General features: G+C 42.4%; 2 protein-coding genes across 7 annotated transcripts; both read right to left on the reverse strand.

Annotated features, from left to right (window-relative positions):
- Positions 1-1796: 1796 nt before the first annotated feature.
- LOC116254013 (mitochondrial zinc maintenance protein 1, mitochondrial) lies at positions 1797-13396 on the reverse strand. 2 transcript variants are annotated; one of them, XM_050077747.1, is made up of 3 exons: positions 13094-13396; positions 2065-2170; positions 1797-1991 (listed from the first exon to the last, which is right to left on the reverse strand). In XM_050077747.1, exons 1-2 carry the CDS (start codon positions 13332-13334, stop codon positions 2094-2096), a joined length of 318 nt encoding a protein of 105 aa, XP_049933704.1. In that variant the 5' UTR covers positions 13335-13396; the 3' UTR covers positions 1797-1991; positions 2065-2093. The 2 variants fall into 2 exon arrangements, with proteins under 2 accessions (XP_049933704.1, XP_031484892.1); XM_031629032.2 differs by having other exon boundaries at positions 1797-2170; positions 13094-13395.
- A 2256-nt stretch (positions 13397-15652) lies between these two features.
- On the reverse strand, positions 15653-19390 carry LOC116255299 (uncharacterized). Of its 5 annotated transcripts, none has more exons than XR_007573317.1 (4): positions 18474-19390; positions 17386-17510; positions 16287-16363; positions 15653-16018 (listed from the first exon to the last, which is right to left on the reverse strand). XR_007573317.1 is itself a non-coding variant. In XM_031631084.2 (2 exons), exons 1-2 carry the CDS (start codon positions 19189-19191, stop codon positions 15921-15923), a joined length of 816 nt encoding a protein of 271 aa, XP_031486944.1. In that variant the 5' UTR covers positions 19192-19390; the 3' UTR covers positions 15653-15920. The 5 variants fall into 5 exon arrangements, 1 of the variants encoding a protein (XP_031486944.1); XR_004172836.2 differs by having other exon boundaries at positions 16287-16438; XR_004172834.2 differs by lacking the exon at positions 17386-17510 and having other exon boundaries at positions 16287-17360.
- Between the last annotated feature and the right edge of the window lie 1923 nt (positions 19391-21313).

Below are 21313 nucleotides of genomic sequence, written 5' to 3' on the forward strand. Positions count from 1 at the left end.
TGACTGTGCTTCTTTCCTGAACATATGCCAACTTGGGGCTCGAGTTAGATTTTCCCAATGAGTTGACCACAGGCCATCTGCCTTTGTGCAGTTTAATCTATATTGTACCACAATTATATAAATCCATCCATTATTATCTAAGATTCATTTTCCCAAGAATGGATACACATTTAAGTTGTTTTGTTATCCTAAAAAGGTTGACACAAAAGATGGGACAGGGGCTGGATTTTCGTTTGGAATGAATTACATCCTGATTGTCAGTTAATGTACGTTGTACACCATTAATGCTGATAGCGTATGCCATCCATCACTGAAATGGATGGCGGAGACCTTAGATCTCCCTAAGGATGTGATTTGACAGATAAGGTTACATGACTGCTCCTTCTTTCTTATATGCCATGCGATGATGTATCCTTTGTTCCGGATGCAAACACCACTCCAACGACACATTTATTTGCGTGTCTTGTAAAGGTAGAAATGCATTTAATTTAGGGATGTCAATGGAACAAATTCAAATTGTATGTCCAACCAAATATATAGTTTTGACAAAGAAAAAAAAAGCATCTGACAAGAAACCAGATTGGATTCAGATATAAGAAATGACATTAGAATGCATTTATTTTGGTTTTAAATAAATTTTAATCGCATTTGGATTACATTCATATTCATATTTAGTTTCCTATAAATATCTATATCCACTATCCATTCATTTTGGAAGTCGGCCTTTTAACATACCATAATGCAGTCCGAATTCCGTTGTTAGCAGGTGTGTCACATTTCTAAGCTTCAACACTGGCTTTCCTAATCCTGGTTGATATTAGCGCGATGAGCTTTATACATCAACTTTGAGTGTTCGATAGTTCACATTACCTGCTTTCCGATTTTCCCATCTTTTCTGATTGTACGAGCATGTAAGATAAAACTTCCCTTTACCCACTGCTCATCTTACCTTCTCTGCTTTTGCTGAATCTCTACCATAATCAAGTGCACTTGTTCTAATGCAGGTTTTGTAAACATTTACCTCATTTTCAGGCTTGAAACTAGCGAGATAAGAAAATATTAGATCAATCTGGCGTTTCCAATCAGATGGTCCTGCACAACTTAGATCTTGCAGAGAGAGCAGACGGCATCCTTACCATTGATTTCTTTGATAAATGGTGGATGGGAGCGTCTCTTATGCAATTGTTGGTTCAACACTTTAATGCAATGAGAGTATCAAACGGACAGTGTTCAAACAGCACAATGCAAATGGGAACGTGGAAAGCGACAATGCTATTTCAGACGTTGCATGATCACGTGGGATCATATCTTGCACCTTATATGGGTCAGATTTTGACAATACTACTAAGCTTCTGCTACTGTCAAAGACTACCATTACTAGCCAGTGGGAGTGGTTTTTTTCCTCTACTATTCGTTTGTTTAATAATTTCAATTTCTTAAAAAATGAATATTTTGATTCTAAAATTCCATGATTCTGGGTACATCAAACACCCCCTTAAGGAAGCAGCATGATTACCAGTTCTCTTTTCTAAGTGACACACAGTTAAAGAGGTAGCCAGTTCAAAGCCTGCTTGGAAGCAGTAAAACTCCTTAAAAAAGGCTTCATAAGAAGAATATTATGTTATTGAAACACATGCTTTTAAAACAAAAAGCAAGACTGCCACCAAATATATTCATTATGATTATATTTTCTTGTCTAATTCTAGCACAGAATGTAAACGATGTGAATTCTGCTGGGAAATTTCTCAAATAAATAGAGTTCTTGGCTTGGGGACATGTACTAGTCCAAAACAGAATGATCCTGTCTTATGCAACAGGGGAAATGGTTTCCTCCTTATGTATGAAATGCTTCCTTGCAAGACTTTAGAATGGCAAAACTGGAGGTGAAATGTACAGGTTGTTGGTCACTGAAAGAGAAAATACAAACATCCACTGGCAGTTACATGTGGACGTCATGGTACAGCTGACAGCAGAGCCATGAGAAGCTTTTTCTGGCATGCAAAATCAAAATGATTATGAAGCAAAACGTTAAAAAGTCTACGACATTAGAGATAAGAACTGAACTGTGTTGACTCGTGATTCTTTTCTGTTCCTTAACCAGCTTTCGGTAGGCTTTCCTCGGTGGGAATCTCGAACGTTGCTCCAGCATGCTCTTTAGCAGGTTTCACCTCTATAGCAGATTTCCATAAAAAAGCAAAAGGTGTCAGAAAATAGCAACGTTCATGCGTAAAATTGAAGGCTGAAAACAGGAATTTGAACATTCCAAGTGACACAACGCACTTGACAATGAAATTATCCAAAGTAATCATCATGTCGACCTGTTCAAAACATTTAAGTCTTATTGAAAATATACAAACATTTTATGATTACAAAGCCAAAGGAGTAAAATTGGATTTAACCATTTAAAGGGTTATTGCCCTAATTGCTGCAAATGTCATCATGACAACAATAAGAAAAAAAAGCAAATGGTCATATAAGAAATGTAATAACAGGTCACAGATTGATTTACGTTTTCAGCCTGCAAGATTTTCATCAATTTTTGTTTTTCAACTTCTACATTTTTGTGTTTGTTCCACAACTTTAGCTATCATGCTAACATGTTCCCATCTATTGGAAATTTTAAAGTTATTCCGATTTCCGAGTGTTCTATGCATTAATGGAGAGGCTACCTCGGCAGCTTGTGGTTCCCACTTCCCTGTCATTGAAAGCTGAGAAAATGTGCATCTAACAATGATCACCATCGCAATTTACTGAAAATCTTCAAGAAATTGCAAGTTTTTATGTATTATTAGAGAAGCTTTCACAAAGCATTATATGCAGAATGTCTTATAATTAAAGCAGAGAAGAGTCCTCATAAGTTTCACCTATTACATAAAGACCCTGAATCAAGTGCCAACCCTGCCATTCTGCAGCCTGAGCTTTTCCAGAGTGTTGTCCTTGTAAGATATGGTACTGCAGCCTGAGCTTTCCTAGGGTGTTATCCTTGTAACTTGTACGACATGGTGATTGGGTTCACTCCAGGTTTCTCAAGGATAAGGTCCATGAAGTGGTCTTCTCCTTGAAAGAACTCATCATTAGTTATGCTGGTTAAAGACCAAAGGAATCCATTCAGACAGAAATGCCACATGGACATCTAGCCTTGACATCTGTAGCACTTACAATACAACATATTTGGTCACCCAGCAGTTTCAGGTATATTTCACCTCAATTAGCCTACAAAACCTCCAAATGCTCCATTTCCAATATAAAACGTCCTATTACACTAACAAGAAGCTGCCTTCCTGTCACGGGCCGACTCCTTCGAACCGTGCGGCGTGGCAAACTCTCGCCAATAAGCCGCAAGCCTTTGCCTCGTTCAAGTGGGCGCATATCACTTGAACGTCTTTTCAAAAGCACAAGACACAAAATGCACAAAAAATGTAGAAAAAAAACTCACAATATATTCACTTAAATAGTTGAGTACATCACGAGGGAAAGCAAGTAAGCTTTTACACTTTACTTACAAAGGATGGCCGAAGCCGCTTACAGAATTCTCATGCCGACCATCCAAAACAAGGAATCTCAATCTTACACTTGGGGCAGTTTTGAGATGGTGCTCCGACATAGGTGAACATTCGAGCTTACACCAAGACTCAACACAAACAAAGCAAAAGCAAAGGACGACTATACAGACACGACACAAGGGAACAGACCCCTCCCCTTCAAATCAAGCGTCGTCCTCGGCGCTGGCAGCTTCGTGGTAGATTCTGACTTCTTCCGGATGACTTCGCTTCAAACGAAAGGCATACTCCCATGTTGGTTGGTCTTCGTCTACCCACTTGACCAAGTATCGCTTCGGTTCGCCAAGGTAGTTGACTTTGTGTCGAAGGATCTAGGCCTGGGCGTCAGGCCGGGGAAAACCTGTCCCGGGCCGGGCCCGGGCCCGATAGGCCGGCCCGACAGCTGGCCCGGGCCGGGCCCGGGACCGATAAACCGGCCCGGCTGGCCCGACTCCCGGCTTCCCTCCCGCTCCCCCTTGTCCTGACGGCTCCCTCCCCCGCTCCCTCTCCCTTCCCGGCCTCCCCCTCTCCCTTCCCGTTTCCCTCTCCCTCTCCTTCCTCCTCTCCCTCTCCCCTCCCCTTTCCCGTCTCCCTCTCCCTCCCTCTCCTTCCTCCTCTCCCTCTCCCTCTCCCTCTCCCTCTCCTTCCTCCTCTCCCTTCTCTGCTCCCCCTTTCCCTTTCCTGAAATTCTTCGTTTTAAAGTCATTCGAGCCCTAGCCCTCATTACGCCCAACTTTCTCTCGCCTCACGGGCGTTCCTTCCTCTCGTTCGACCGACGGTGGCTTCCACCGTTCTTCCTCAATCAAAACCAGAGAGAGGGGAAGCTCTCAGTCTCTGGCGGGCGAAGACTCCTTCATCGTTTCCTCTCAACGCCCCATTTTAGACTGATTTCCACGATTTTAGCAACTCTCGTGGAGCAACAGGCCGTCTTCTCCCAGACGCCTTTCGACGTCCCTCCGAGCAGTTGCTTTCACTAGCAGCCTTGATCCTTGCCCCTGGTTCGCCCGGCGGTGAGATTGCTTTCGTTGTTTTCAAAGGGGAACGAACCAGAGAGGAGGAGATTTGTCTTCCTCCCACTCTCGGACACTAGGGTTCTTCCGGCACGGCTCCAATCGACCGTCCGACCCTCTTAGCCGCCGCCTCCTCCTCTGCTGCTCCTGTTTTTCAGCCTCGCCTCGATGCAACAGGGAAGGAGGAACGACAGCGTCTCCCTCTCCCTTCTCCGCTCCCTGCTCCTCTCCCTCCCCCTTTCCGTTTCTCTCTTCCCATTGGAGCGAGGAAGCTCCGTTGGCGGGCCGGGCCGGGCCTGAGTTTTGGAGGCCAAGCCCGGCAACATTATCGGGCCGGGCTCGGGCATCCGGCCCGACGGGCTGACCCGGGCCTGGTCTTAGCGGGTCGGGCCGGCCCGGCCCGGCCCGGCCCGATGCCCACCCCTAGAAGGATCTAGTCTAACTGTCGGTAATGGCCCGCCAGGTCGAAGGAGCTCGTTGCAAGATTGGTTCTCACCGCAACTGGCTTCTCTCCAAGTCTTCAGCGTCGGCATAGAAGGGCTTGAGGTTGCAGACGTGAAACACTGAATGCACCTTGAAGTCTGGTGGCAGATCTAACTTGTATGTCAGCTTCCCAATCCTCTTGACCACAGTAAATGGCCCTTCATACTTTCGGATCAGTGTTCCGTGTCGTCCACGGAAGATACCCGAGCGGTCTGGATAAAGCTTGACGAGAACTTGGTCTTCCACTCGAAACTCGGCAGGTCTCCGATTCTTGTCAACCCATTTCTTCATCTTCTTAGCGGCCTTGTGCAAGAGCGCCTTAGCTATCTCTGTTTATTCCTGTCAGTCTCTGACGAACTGATAGGCGAGGTCTTCCCTTCTCTTGGGCCGCAACAGTGTGATGCATCAACGGCCGCCACCCGATGGCTACTTCGAAGGGGTTGTGGCCTGAAGACTCGCACTTCTGCAGGTTATAACAGAATTGGGTCATATCGAGCAGCTTTACCCAGTTTTTCTGGTTGGCGCTGACAAAGTGACGCAGGTACTGTTCCAACAAGGCATTGATGTGTTCGGTCTGGCCATCAGTTTGCGGGTGGAAGCTTGTGGAAAACAACAAGTCTGAGCCAAGCAACCGAAACACCTCACGCCAAAACTTGCCCGTGAAGCAAGCATCGCGATCACTCACAATACTCTTCGGCACGCCCCAGTACTTCACAAACAGTACTTCACAAACATCTCCGCTGGGCTCTCCTTCCTAGTTGAGATGAACGTGACATACTTAGAAAACTTGTCTACAACAACAAAGATAGAGTTGTAGCCATCCATTCTGGGTAGACTCACAATGAAGTCCATGGATATGCTCTCCCACGAACGCTTCAGAATAGGAAGAGGCTCAAGCAGGCCGGTAGGCTTCTGATTAATCTCTTTGTCCTGCTGGCAGATGAGGCAAGTCTTTACATATGCCTCCACGTCATCGCGCATCTGAGGCCAATAATACCCACGTTCGAGAAGGGCCAGAGTTCGCTCCTTCTAGATGGCCAGCCCAAAGCGTATTATGGCACTCCCTTGTTAGCTCCCGCCGGAGATTGCCCCACTTCGACACGAAAACACATCCGCCCTTGGTGAGGAGCAACTCATCTCGCAACCAGAATCTTCGAGTCTTTCCCGCTTCAGTCAAGGCAACCAAGTGTTGGGCCGCTGAGTCCTGCTGCATAACTTCACGAACCCGCTCGAGGAGCGCGCCCTCCAATTGAGCTTCGGAGGCTCCCGCTCGAGAGGCTGCAAGTTCTGCCTTCTGACTCAACGCATCCGCTACCACGTTGGCTTTACCAACCTTGTACTCCAAAGCGAAATCGAACTCCGCCAAGAATTCATGCCAACAAACCTGCTTTGGAATTAACTTCTTCTGAGTCTTGAAGTAACTTGTGGCCACATTATCCGTCTTAACGACGAACTCTGTCCCCCAGTAGGCAGTGCCTCCATATGCACAAGCAATGCACAATAGCGGTCATCTCCCGTTCATGCACAGTGTACCGCTTCTCAAGGTCCTTCAACTTTCGGCTCTCATAGGCAATCGAATGACCGTCCTATATTAATACCCCACCAATAGCAAAATCTGGGTCGTCTGTGTGTATTTCAAAGGGCTTTGAATGAACTGGCAATATGAGAATGGACTTTTGTACAATGACAAGCTTCAGGCCTTCAAAGGCATCTTGGGCAGACTGAGTCCAAATCTAGAATCTATTCTTTTTGAGCAAGACAGTGAAGGCCGCCGCTATCAATCAGTACCCTGTGATGAACCGCCGATAGTAATTGGATAACCCAAGAAAGGACCGCAATTCAGGCACATTTGAGGGCGGCTTCCAGTCTTGAACAACTTTCACTTTCTCCGGATCCATTTGCAGCTAACCATTTCCTACGATATGGTCGAGGAAACTGATCTCTCGTTGGCCAAAAAGACATTTCTCCTTCTTCACATAGAGATCATTTTTTTTTAGTACCTGGAACACCGTCCTCAAGTGACCGACGTGCTCCTCTAGGTCGCTGCTAAAGACTACAATGTCATCAAGATAGACTACCACAAACTTGTCAAGGTACGGGTAGAATATCTTGTTCATGAGAGTCGAGAAAGTCGCAGGGGCAATCGTCAACCCGAATGGCATGACTAGGAACTCATACGCTCCATAGCGGGTGACGCAAGTGGTCTTTGGTTCATCACCTTCTACGATCCTGACCTACCAGTAGCCGGAACGAAGGTCCAACTTCGAAAAGATCCTCGCCTTGCCCAACTGGTCGAACAAGTCTTCAATCAAAGACAGTGAATATTTGCTCTTCACCGTCACCTTGTTCAAAGCGCGGTAATCCACACAGAGTCTCTTGGAGCCATCGTGTTTCGTTTGGAACAATACAGGGGCTCCAAATGGTGCCTTAGAGGGACAGATGATCCCTGACTCAAGCATGTCAACAAGCTGCTTTCGAAGCTCCTTCAATTCGGCCGGTCTCATTCTATAGGGGACCATTGCTCGTGACTTGGCTCCGGGAACCAAGACAATTTCATTATCAACTTCATGCCTGGGAGGTAGGCGTTTGGGCAGCTCGGGTCATCACTCCCTCAAACTGCTTCAGGACAGGGGCTAGCCCTGGGGGAATGACTCTCGGCTGAGGGTCATCTTCTTGTAGACGTACAACCACGAGGAATGTTCGTTCCTCATGACGCACGCCCTTCTTCAGTTGCATTGTCGACAACATCGGCTGGGACTTGCTTCTGGCGGAGTGGCAGTGCACTGTATGGGGACTGGTCCGCACCCATCAACGTCAATGTGTTGAACTTCGGTAACATCATTGCATTCTAGCCTCTAAGGAACTCCATCCCAAGAATCACCTTGAAATCGTCCAGGGGTACTACGGAGAAGTTGGTGATTCCCGTCCAGCCTTCAATCTGAACCGTTACACCCTTCGCTTCTCCTAGGATGGGCCTGGCTTCGGAGTTCGTCATTTTAAGGGTCCTCTGCTGCGGCACAGACTTCAATCTCACTCGCTCCACCTCCTCTCTTGAGACGAAGTTATGCGTTGCCTCGGAGTCTACCATTGCAACAGTAGACATTCCATTCAAAGTGACGTCTAGGTACATCAACTCTTTGTTCACCATACTGCTAGACATTGCGCGACTTTGGACAACATTGATCGTCTGGGCGGCACCCATCTGTGTTTGCCCTTCTTCAGTCTCGCCTTCGGTGGCCCTCGCAGCATTGGCATGCCCGGTAGGTCTCACACGTTTCGGGCAGACACGCGCCTGATGCTTTCCTCCGCAGATCCAACAAGTCACTTCTCTTGGTGGCCTAGTGTAGTCCTTGCGAAAGAAGGGTTTTCTCTCGGCTGGCTTTTCGGACGACGATTCATTTCTGGTGTCTCGCCGTTCCTCCCTCTTACTGCCGTGGTCGGAATTCTTCGTAGACTTGAAGGTATCAATGTAGCTTTTGCGTTGGGTATCGGCCAAGCGCTAAGCTGCCACATATGTTTGCTCCAAAGTCTTTGTATTCGATCTCTCCACGTCGGCTTGGGCCCAATATTGGAACCCTATGATGACCCAGTGAAGTTTATCTTTTTCTGGTATCATAGGCACGTCTAACATGACCTTTTGGTATGCTCTGATGTAATCTCTCAAGGCACCTGTCTGCTTCAGGTTCGTAACCAACCGATAAGCATGCCTTTCAGCATCCACGGGCATGAAGTATCACTTCAACTGCTTACGAAAGTCGTCGAAGGTCCTGATTGTGGAGTCCTCATTCTCAAATGTCCGACATTTTCCACCTCCACCAAGCCACAACATCTCCTTCTAACAACATCGCTGCGGTCTTGATCTTCAAGTCCTCTTCTACTACGTTCTATAAGTCCAGGTAGTAGTCAACTTGAAACAGAAAGTTGTCGATCGCCCTGGCATCCCGGCTACCACTGTACTTCGTCGGACGTTGAACGTCGACCCTACTAGTCCTCTCTTGACTACTACTGGTTGAATTAGTACGTAGCAGAATCTGGTTTGAAGCCCGAAGTCCAGCGACTTCGTCCTGTAGGGTCTTCACCAAATCAGAGAGTGATCGGTTCATGGCCACTGACTCGACCATCTGTTCTCGTATCAGCTTCATCTCCTCCTTGAATCCCTCAAAGGTTTCAGCATCAAAGCCGAGGGCTTCCTCATGGGTGGCCACATCTACGACCAGCCGGTTCACCGTCTCTTCCAAGTCTCCCTGGTAAGGGTGGGCATCGGGTCGGGTCGGCCCGATCCGGCCCGTCGGGCCGATGAGCTTGGCCCGGGCCCGGCCCGATAGCCCGGGTCTCGGCCCGGCCCATTTGAAATTAAAAATTAATTTTTTAATTATAAAATAATTTTTTAATTATAAAATGTATTTAATAATACTAAATATATATTTTTAAAACAAAAAAAATTAAAAAAATAAATTTTTAATGTAAACGGGCCGGGCTGGGCCGCCGTCGGGCCCGAGCCAGGAAATTCCCGGCCCAAGCCCGGGCCCAATCGGGCCGAGCCGGGCCGGGCCGGCCCGTTGCCTAGGCCTACTCTCTAGTCATAGGCCGGGCTCGCCTCCTCTGGGCGGGCCGGCTCCTTGCCTTGGCACGTCGCAGATTGTATTGTGATGCCATGGTGTCCTCCTCAACAGCAGCAAGCCGGCGTGACGCTCTACACCGACTCTCCAATCGCTTCCCCAGATTGAGCAGAATCTGAGCTCTGATACTAGCTGTCACGGGCCGACTCTTTCGAACCGTGCGGCGCGGCAAACTCTCGCCAATAAGCCGCAAGTATTCGCCGCATTCAAGTGGGCGAAGATCACTTGAACGCCCTTTCGAAAACACAAGACACAAAATGCACAAAGAGTGTGGAAAGAAAACTCACAATATATTCATTTAAACAGTTGAGTACATCACGAGGGAAAACAAGTAAGCTTTTACACTTTACTTACAAAGGATGGCCGAAGCCGCTTACAGAATTCTCATGCCGACCATCCAAAACAAAGAATCTCAATCTTACACTTAGGGTCATTTTAGGAGAGTACTCTGACACAGGTGAACATTCGAGCTTACACCAAGACTTAACATAAACAAAACAAATACAACAAAAGCAAAGGACGACTATACAAACACAACACAAGGGAACACTCCCAATGTTGTTGTTTATAGATAGAACCTAAATCCAGATATATCAGAAGAAGAGAGTCGTCAAAAATTCAAAATAGAAGGCTCTGTCAATCAAATAGGTGTTTACAATAGAACAATGATCTAAATTTCACTTTTTAATGAACCTATAGTTTTCATGCTATGGATACCCCTGGCCTTTCTGAAGGACCGTTTCTGCAGACCAGCTCTAGTCTACTCTGCATCTTATAGATAAGGGAGAAAGGCAAGAAAGTGGAGCATAATTTGAAGGACAATTTTACTCATTTCTCAGGCTGAAAAGAAATAACAGAATGTTCATACCAACTCTTTCTAAGCGATTTTAACAAGATATACTGGGTAAAATTATCAGCCAAGAAATGGATTCAATTAGCTCTTCATAATTAGTTTTATTTTACTAGCTGGTGATCAAGATTTTAAACTGTAACCTGATCTAGTACTCCATCTTTAGCTCAAGGAACTGCTTCCCCTCTTTGTGTTTTTCACTTTTTTCCTTGTCCATGCAATAATCTTTCACTCAGAAAGAAAAGAAAATTAAAAACATCAATGGATGTTGAGTTTCCTATGCCCATGATGAAAATCTTTTAGAAAAAATGGATCTATACCAGTGCAGACAATGACGACTTGTGCTAGTAATCTTCATTGGAGTTACATGAAGAACTTGCAGATTTGAAAAGAGGGACTGACTATAGAAGGATTATGGACCAGGTCATCATTCTCTACCATTACGAAACCATGCAGCCATGTTACACTTCCAGAGACAAGAGTCGTCAAACCAATCAGTGCCACATGCCACTCTTATGAGTATTTTGACCTAGTATAAGAATAAATGAATTGTCCCTCAGATCTGAAGAACTTTAAGAAAGACATTGATATGTTGTCCAAAGATCAGAAAGCATTTTTCATTTTGCCAATTATTACAACCCACATTTTAAACAAACTCATGACAATTGGCACAATCATCAAATAGGTGAGATACGTTGACATCAATTATCGTAAATTAAATATGCAAAAGAAGCACATTCAATTCTATATCAAGCATTAAGAACAATCCCAAAAACTGAAATCATAGACAGTAGCATGAAGCTCAATATCTGTCACTTCTTGTACATTTTAAAATGATTCACTAAGATGAACTCAACTTCTTATGCACGGATTCCTCAGAGGATGGACTACAAAACCTTTAATCAAGCTTGCGCTGACTCCAGACACATGTGAAACATAAGTCAGACTATCATAGTGAAAGAGAATCAGATTTTTGTAGGTGATAAGAGTTGGTTAAGCAGTATACTTACTAATTCAAGATGTCAGACTATTTGAAGTCATGGAAAATAAATCCTCATTCCAAAGCAGACATCCTCTGGAAAATCATAAAAATCTTTCTCCTGCCACACTGTCTGTGTCCTAGACTATATAGACTGAAAAAAATATGGCATTGTCTTATAATAACTAAACATCTCATTTTGATCCACTCTATAGGTCCATCTAACAGAATTGCTTCTGCTTCACTTCACCCTAAACAATGAAGTTGTTATTGGCACAGCTTTTAATTTTTGTTTGGCTTCACTTTTGCCCCTTAGTCCAATACTCCTCTGCATCTTTCATGTCCTTTACTGCATTGACAGCAGCAGTCCCTCGTTGCTTAACGCCTTTCATTCCTGTGCTATATTTCTATCAGTTTTCCTTTTTCTCACATCAGTTTGGCACCAACAGCAGGATATGGCTTTCACTTCACATTTATCTATATGTTTTCATTTTATCTACCTCAGATTCTCTCAATACATTCATAAACTTGAGTTTGAACAATAAAAAATAATAGAGAGATTGTAGGTCAAGAAACGAACTGGGACAACTCACCTGCTGCAGGTATTGGGCAAGCCAGTTCATGGTGCCTTATGAAATTTAAATTTAGAAATACAGACTCAAATCTGCAAATCATAGAGATATTTAAATGTATTTCTAAAATCCTTCTATCAATAACATTTTTGTCAAATTAAAATTACAAGTTAAACAAGCATTTTACTCTCACGTCGTTGAAAGAGTGGAACCGATATCATGGAACATGTCGTATATTCAGGCATGGCCTTAAACAAGCAGGTCCACTAATAGATCAACAGCAATGTTTACCCAACTTCCCATCAGCACTCTTAGAGAGATGCAAACAAGAAAGAAGACATACTTCTCCGCCTTCCCAAATGCAGCCTAAAGTGTAACAATAATTCTACGAAGAAACCCGACAACTCAGTTCAATTCAAGCAGCAAAATTCCTTCATCGGATCAGCTTCTACAAAAGAATCCGCAGCAAAGGACAATATATTAATCATGCGCATGCAGCGAATTCTACTTCTTTCATGCGGCAGGCTTTTCAATCAGTGAATGGGATACTTTCACTCGCCATAGGCCCAAAATCATATAATGAAACAAGTTTCATAGATGAAATGTAAAACACAGTTCTCATTCAATAACCACAAAGCTGCAAGCCGGTAGCATGAATTCAATGGCAAGCAACAAATCAAATTTACAGGACACGTTTAACTTCCATACTTTGCAAACCCACGATAGACTACAACATTAAACATGCTCAACATAGAAGAAAAGAAAAAGAAAAATAGCGCCAGAAGTGGTTAAATGGTCAGCCACTGCACTCACTACCATCCAGGAAAAAGTGCATACACATAACAATACAGAAACTTCCAACAAGAAAGAGAGAAACTCCGAATAAAACCTCAATGATCTACCAAATAAGCTTGGAAAGAACATCCTTTACTGGTCCGACAAGATGGTAGTCTTCAATGGATGCACAAAGAAGAACAGTGAAAAATACAAAGAGAGAGTTGAGAAATGACGGGGAATGGCAGAGGGTAGGTGAGGTTGTACCGTATCCACCGGACGGGTTGAGCTGGGCCTGAACGATCATGTTGGCGACGAAGTGGGATGCCTCGTAGGCGTCGGCGATGAGTTTCCTGATGTGGTCATCACCTGTGGCTTGCCGGTTCTCCTCGAACTTGCTCCGAATCTCCTTCACCGAATTCTGCAGCATCCACTCATCCCCCGCAAACGTCTTCTTCGCCGCCTTCAGCAGCGCCCTGTAAGCGCCAGCCACCGTTTCCTTCCCCATCTCGCCGCTCTCCCTTTCTCTCTCTCTCCTTCAGTTGCAGGGACAAAGACGGGTTTACAGAAACACACCTACATCCCAACATTTTTCAATAGACGGTGTAGGTTATGGAGATTTCATAAACAACTGCTAACTGACAATGGAGGAGGACAGATATCGTCAAGTTTTAAACTACAATATCCACCATTAGTATCATTCTTATGGGCGATTTCAATCCATTTCTCCCCCGTTTATTTTAAAATTTTCTCTGTTTTCTTTCTCTTTTACATTAAAGTTATAAAATGATTTTGATACAGTGAGATCCTTCCTCTCACAGGTGATTTTAAAAAGAGCTTTCAATAAGAAAAACATGTTTTTGTTCTCGAAAATGGGGTTTCCATTACTCAGCAGAAGGTTGAAGCTCTCACTAAGCTCTGAGCTTCTTAGGGTACATGGTTGCTTTCGATGCTTCGAGTTGCTACCTCTGTTATGCTGCAACTTACGCGCCAATTGTCTCACTTTTGCAACACAGGCAGTTGACGCTAAGAAAATTCAAAAGAGAAATTGACAGCTTACCAGCTCCCACCCCATCCGTTGTGCCAACTTCTTGAGGATAGTATTCTTGTATATGTTATCTTAAAATCTTACAATCAAATGTTGAAGAAAATTATAATTAGTATTATTATATATTATCTGAAGAACTTATAATCAAATGTTGAAGTTTGGAAAATGTATTTTAAGAACATTTGTTCCGATTGACACACCAATAATATGGTACCAATAAGAGTATAAGGCCTTGAGCTCTGGCGATTGGTAAGTGGATTAAAATTTTGAGGACTCACTTAGCTGGTGATTTGATCTCAATTTTCATACCCTGTTGTTTCTCTTTCTCGCTTGGGTGGGTGCTTTCCATTTGTTGAATTTTTTTCTTAACAAGGTCGTTCCAAAGCTACGCCGACATTGGGGATGGTTGCGGTTTCATTACAAGAGTTTCTGGTTCCGAAGCAACCACCCTGCATCTTTGGGACAGGGGCATTAGCGAAACCCGACATTTTCGCAGTAATTCAATAACTTTAATCCTTTTAACGACATTTATATATACAAACAATCAAATATTTACAAACAATAATGTAAAAATAAACATATTTTATGACACCAGCCCCCATGTGTCTTATGCCACTGGACAGACGTTCGTCCCTCACAAATTGACATTTACAATTTTTAGAATTTTACAATTTTCTGGGTTAGTGGACATACCATGACAACTTTGACAATTTTTTTATTTTTTATTTTTTTAGCTATTACTAAGAACAGGTGGCCAAAGTCATTGTACACAGGAAAGAAGAAGCACTGTGGTGCATTTCATAACTGTGTTCTTTGAGAACAGCATTCAAATTTCATCTATGTTACTGTAAAAATCTAGAAAGTAATGGCAATAAATCTGTGTAAAGGAAGTATGAAATAAGAAAATCACAAGAAAAAGGGTAGCCGCATTCTTGACATATATAGTGTTATATCGTATAATATACTATTTACATTTATGTAACAACATTAGGACTATCCCAAACACCAATGCAGCTCTGGACTTAGCTTTTATGATTGAACCAGTTGCATCTCTAACTTTAAGTTGAAAGAAATTAAAAAATCAATATTCAGGTTGCGCTTCTCTTGAGCTAGTAATACTGGTGGGATTCATGATAACTCAAGCCCAAGCTCACTTAAGGAAAATAAATACTGAATAAGTGTAAATTTGATTCATATGATTTAATTTCTACTGCAAACAGAAGCCAAGGTGAAAAAGAGAAATAACTTAAGAAAAAACATTATGACCCGCTGTAGAAGGAAGCAGAAATAGAGGAAATATGTTTCTGGAGATCAGAAGAAAAATGAACGGTGAAAACTTAATGTTCAAGAAAAAAAGAACGAAAGAAATGGTAGAGATTTGAAAGGTAGGGAATGCCATTTAATATTCACGTCTGTGTAAAAAAAAACAGGTTTTTAATTCGATTCTTATAAGCGCTATCACAATACCTAAGTTGAAAAATACACCATCATGACATAACTCATAACCTTAGACCTAAGAAGAGAGTTGAGAGTTAACCCTAGACCTAGGAGGAATAGGCCGATTTTCACATTGACAACAATGCATCAAAAATTTTTCCACTGCCTAAGATTTGCTCAATTTGACTGATGAAAGACAATTATGGAACACAAACTGGAACATTTCTTCCCTTCAGTCTAAAGAACAAGACATTAGTACTGTGGAATTTCATAGAGAAAACCCGTATCAACCTGGTTTTACAAAGATACGAGCTCTCTCTCTCTCTCTCTGCTGCTCAGGATGTAAAAGACGATTACATTCCTGATAGAAAATAATGAATTTAATCACAAATGTAGGCCCCGATTTGGCCTTAGAGAGAGGGGAAAAAAAAAGAGGCAGCTGCAAAACTTTTACATTGACTGACGAGGGCAGTGATGAAGGTTAGGAATTAGCATAGCGAACTGCAAATGGTGCATGTAATAAGATGTTTCCAAGTCAAATAATTTTCACTGCGTACTGTTCAGTAAGGAGATGGATTCTAATGGAGGCTGAGCTAATCACATTCGCATCTACGAAACAACCATTCTGCAGTCACCCTTCTTATGCCTGCATCTGTGGTAACTCTTCTGCTCTGCAACTACATCTACAGCAACATCTTCCATTCGATCTGCAATTTGAAACAGCATATAAGCAAACAGCTTGACAATGAAACAATAGAGGCAAAACCCGCATGCTCGTTTTGTAAGTCAAGTTCCATCCATACGTAAACATATGGACTAGTAACGCACCGTGCCAAAGAAAATACATTTCATTCTCTCTCCTTGTGTTGCACTTATTATTCATAGACAAAACTCATTCTTTAACAAGGACAAACATATGGCTACACAACAGGTACAAGTTTTGTTTTATTTTAAGACAGATAAACACGCAATCACCTTAACTTGGTCGCACTGGTGAATTTCAACTGTGCGTGCATGCAGGAGCTATCCACCAACACACAAGAAAGTTGCATCTGCTAATCCAGCAAACATATTCAGGAAACAAGACTGGAGGACCTGAAGAATAGGAGAGGATTTTCCTGTTTCACCTATAAACATGCAAGCACATTGTGATCCCACTCGATGAGGTCAATCCACGAAAAACAACAGAGGTATGGCAGTTCTTGACATTGGAACAAGGGTAGACAAGATGGTGAAGAAAACACAAGTTTCTTTTATTATATAGAAGGAAGAGAACTCTAAAGAATCCACGGAACTCTCAGGAAAGAGTAGTTCCTCATTGAATTTCATTTGTCCTTTATAAGACAAGGCTAGGCTGAATCTGATACAGATATGATATTTAGGTAGCCACGTCAAATCCAAACACTCAATACAGACTACCAAATACCTATAGGCGAAGTCAGACGTACATCCTAAAACCCATATAACTTATACACTTTTACTATTTGCTATATCACTATTACATGAAACATATTGAAACATTCTCCTACATCACTGAACCTAGATGAGACCTCATGTAGATACCAGATGGTTTGGTTAATAATATGCAACAGAAATGCATGCAAAGGAACTCAGGTTGACCTGAAATTTGCATTGGCCAAGGTAGCCAATCTCCCATGAATGGGAAAGGAGACCCCACACTTTTGGATGCTTAAGCAATGTCAAGAACTTGACACATAATGTACAATTCTATATGAACCTCAGAAGTCGCAAGACAGGCTATAGTTTATTAGGAAGATGATTCCATCTCACCTTCCTTTCTAAGCTATGGAGCAATGTAAATGCATAAAATGAAGGAAGGAATGTGAAATGATACAGCCAGCAGTAGCAGGTGATAATTGGAAAGCCTATTGTCAAAAGATTGAGAGGAAGGGAGAAGAACAAGCTCCATATGTGCCAATGCCCATATTCACCAATGAGATTAAATGAAAATGAAGAAGTAGCTGGACTGGTGAGCTACGCTATAAGAGTCCTCAGAAGTTAATTTCACGAGGAGGCATCTCCAAGCATCTGTATAAAAAAAAGAAAGAGGTACCTATTTAATTAACGATATTGGATATCATGTAGAATCTACAAACTTGCACTCCTTCAGATTGTTGCATATCTTTTATGTGCACAATTCTCTCAGATTCCCAGTTTTTCATAATCTGATTGAAATATCTGCAATCAAGATAATTGCCAGTAAATTAAAGGCAGAAGCACACAATGGTTGTGAGGGTCATATCCCTAGACGCATGTCAAAAAGAAGAATGCAACAGTAACAAATGTTGCTAGAAGCACGAACATCTAATGAAAACATTGATCATTAAAAAACGAACAGGTCTGACCAACAAAATACTAAATAAGCTAAAGTTAATGGAAAAATTGACAAGATTTTGAGACCTCCTTGAGCTTCTTCTAAACACATCTTGCGTCACCAATGTCAACATGTCGAGATGAAAAGGTAACCAAAAAAGAGTGATTCAAAAGCTAACTTCCTCCACGTAAGGTAACTCAAGATATTTCAGTAAGATCATGATAGCTCACAGCCTTACACCCCAATCCTCCAATTACCAGAATCCAAATCCCTCCACATAAGCTATGTGAGAGACGTTTTACATCATATACAATTTACTAAACAGGTCAACGAGATCTCGGCAACAAACAAGTCGACATAATAAGTTCCGTAAATCCTAAGCACTGCATAAAATCTAAATTCAATAGTAAGAACAAACAATAGAAAACACGAAAAAGGCTTAACAGAGTAACGACACTTTGTTAATTGTTCCACCATAATCATCCAGACAGGAGTGGACTTGGTGTATTTCTTGTTTCCCCCATCCACGTAGGACTTAATTTTATTTTCTTGCCCCATGTTCCAATTCAGATATAATGAAGAAAGCAACACCGTTCACAAAACAAAATCTGAAAATAAAATGCATGAAAATTATTCAAAACCAATAGAACAAATCAACAATCATTTTCTTGTATATGACCGAGTGACGTTGCTTCTTCGGTCCAGACATAGGAACAGGTAACGATTCTAAGAAAAAACTTATCCCGTCTCACCGAAAACTAAAGGAGAAACTTGTAGAGAAAAAGTTGAACGTCATTAAGGAAAGAGGGTTCACAATGAACCGATACCTTCAACCTCCATTTTCTTGGAGCCTGAATCACCCCAAAACAGGAACCGACCATCTTCTTCCTCCTCATCAAGTTCATCGCCATACCCATACTCGACATCACCCTTGTACCCCGGTTCACTAACGTAGCCAGAGTCATGACTCTGAGAATCAACCACACTATGCAACGAACAATTCGAAGAGAAGAAGTTTTCTCTACCACCAAGGAACTCCTTCCCCTCCTTCCCGCAAGAGCCCTTCAGCTCATGCGGAGCCCAATTGGCGTCGAACTTGAAGAACAGCTCCCCGCTGGAGTCCGTCCCGACCATGATGGGGAAATCCGGTGCAGAGACTGTAGCCACCGTCGTCCGGCTCCGATTGCCACTACTGCGGCCAGACGCCGACCTCGACGCCCGGCGCCTCCGCTTCCATGGGCGCCGGAAACCCCTGGCCATCTTCTTCACCAGTCTGCTGGTTCGATTTTCATCCACGAGAGTGAGGTTGGGGATCTCTAGAACCTCCACATGCGTCGAAATTGAGGGAAGAACGCGACTGGGGCCATCACATAGGCACTGTTTCTTGGTGGGGAGGTCGGAAAATTCATTTGGGCAGTCGATATTCTGCTTCGTCGTGCTACTGCTTGGGCTATGAAGATCGGAAGATTGGAAAAACGGCTTCCAATTGCTGAGTTTCAGGGTGCACGATTGCAGAGAGAGGCGGGAGAAGTGCTTATGTGTCATGATGATGAAGATAATGGTAATGGTAACGTTGACGATGTTGGCAAAGATGACGATGCTGACATGCTGAAGAAGGAGATGAGATCCAACAGAGCAAGAAAAGGAACACAAGGCAGCTGAGGCAGAAAACCAAGAAACCGGAGGGTGGGGTCTCTTGCTTTTGCCTTCGCCGAGGTGCCAAATAAGAAGGCGCTAGAAGAAGGCCAACGAGAATTTTATAAGAGGCGAGGAGGAGGGATGTGAATGAATAAATATTAAAAGGGCGGTAAATTTACTGTTGAAAATAATTTCATTTACGTCAAATGTACAATGTATTTTGCATTTAATTCAAGAAGCACCCTTTCACCCCGTAAGTTTATAATGTCGTCAATGATTTATCGAAAATTTCTAAACACAGTCCTCAATAGTCACACCGTCACTCACTTGGAGCACACGCATTATTTTCCTTCTTGGTTCTTTCTTCTTGATTAAGATTAGAGATGACAGAAAGAATTTGGACAATCCCTTAAAAAAACCTTTGACATGCTTCATGTAAATAAAAAAATTGCAACATTTCATTAATGGGAAAACCTTGATTCCTAAAGCAGAGTAAGTTATTTATTATGGTATTTTATTTGCGACGGTCATATTTTTTTTGCCTATCATATAGTTCTTATAGTTTTTCGCTATCATCTGCTTTATAAAAGTTTATCATAAAGAAGGAAAAAAAAACTGTTTCAAATAGACACCCTATTCCCTACAAGTAAATTTAACACATAACAGGACAGCTTTTTCTGTTCCTCTTTTGGAGGGTTTTTAGATGCGAGCAATAATAATGAGAAGGAGAGACAGGGGCATGTGATAATGCAGATTCTTCTCTAAGTAGAACATGTGGGTCACCTTTCTGTTTTCCAACAGCTGACATTAGTTGTCTGGTGGGAAGAATTTATCTATGTAGAAAAACAAACATTATAATGAAAAAGGAGAGAAATGGTAGCTCATAAAGATACTGCACATTTTTAATAGGCTCTAGTGCTCTACAACCATATTTCTAGAGGGAGGGAGAGAGATGTTTAACTTTTAGTAACATTGGTGCAAATCTAAGGGAATAAATTTTCCAGTATGAGCGCCTTGTCCACAAGCTTATGTTTGATATAAAATTGTTTGTTTAAATCATTGGACTTTTGCATTTTGGTTGCTTTTGAGCATGAAATGCTAGAAAGTCCTATGTACATCTTGGATTCCAAAGGTTAAATGGTCCATCCTTATCAACTCACTTTGTGGATCACATGTAAACAACTTTCATATTTTACTTGGGGGAAACCCGTTCTGGCCGGAAAACTTGTTTACCAGTTAATACTGAAGCAGCCAAATTTACTTTTGACATCTATTAAGTTGTCCAAATATAGTGGCAATATTGTTTAAAGGATATGTATCTAATGAGTTTCTCTAGGAGCTTTCTAAACTGATACATTTCTTACAGGTCCTTTATTTTTTAGGATCTTTCTTAACTTAACTCATACAGTTCTTACAAAAGTAAAGAAATTTTCAAACAGAAGCTAATACTGTTTTAGTAGGTAAATTAGTTACCAAGAAACCCATTTCCCTTTACTAACAACATCCACTTTCGTGAATCTCATCACTTGTACGAATGAAATATTTTTCAACACATTTGCTTCCTTTCTTTCACTTCGCATATCGCTTCCCACCATAAGGCTTGAAATTTATCCGGTGGGATGCACCAATGTATCTGAGTCTAAGTATTTTAACTTGAAAATCTTTTAATCTATCTAATTAGACAAGTGAGTGAACCCTCGGGGCTGGTGGGCTAAGTCGTCAGTTCGATTCGATTCTCGTGAGTGCTATTTCTTTGAATCAGCTCTGACTAGGAAGGGAGGCATGACTTGTAAGGCATGTTTGTTATAAGAACAAGCTTATGAACTATATGCAAATACAGTTGCATGAGGAGTGAAGTATTTGAAGCTCAGCTTGTTTGCTACAGCCAATCGTGCTTGTTTGTGTCATGGTGCAACTTGAACAAGTGTATGGGTCAAGTTTGAGTTGCATGAACTTAGTTGTTAAAGCTCCAACAAACTCATGTAAACACACACACAAACATATATATATATATATATATATATATATA

This window comes from Nymphaea colorata, chromosome 5, assembly GCF_008831285.2.
Source record: "Nymphaea colorata isolate Beijing-Zhang1983 chromosome 5, ASM883128v2, whole genome shotgun sequence".
Taxonomy (NCBI): Eukaryota; Viridiplantae; Streptophyta; class Magnoliopsida; order Nymphaeales; family Nymphaeaceae; genus Nymphaea; species Nymphaea colorata.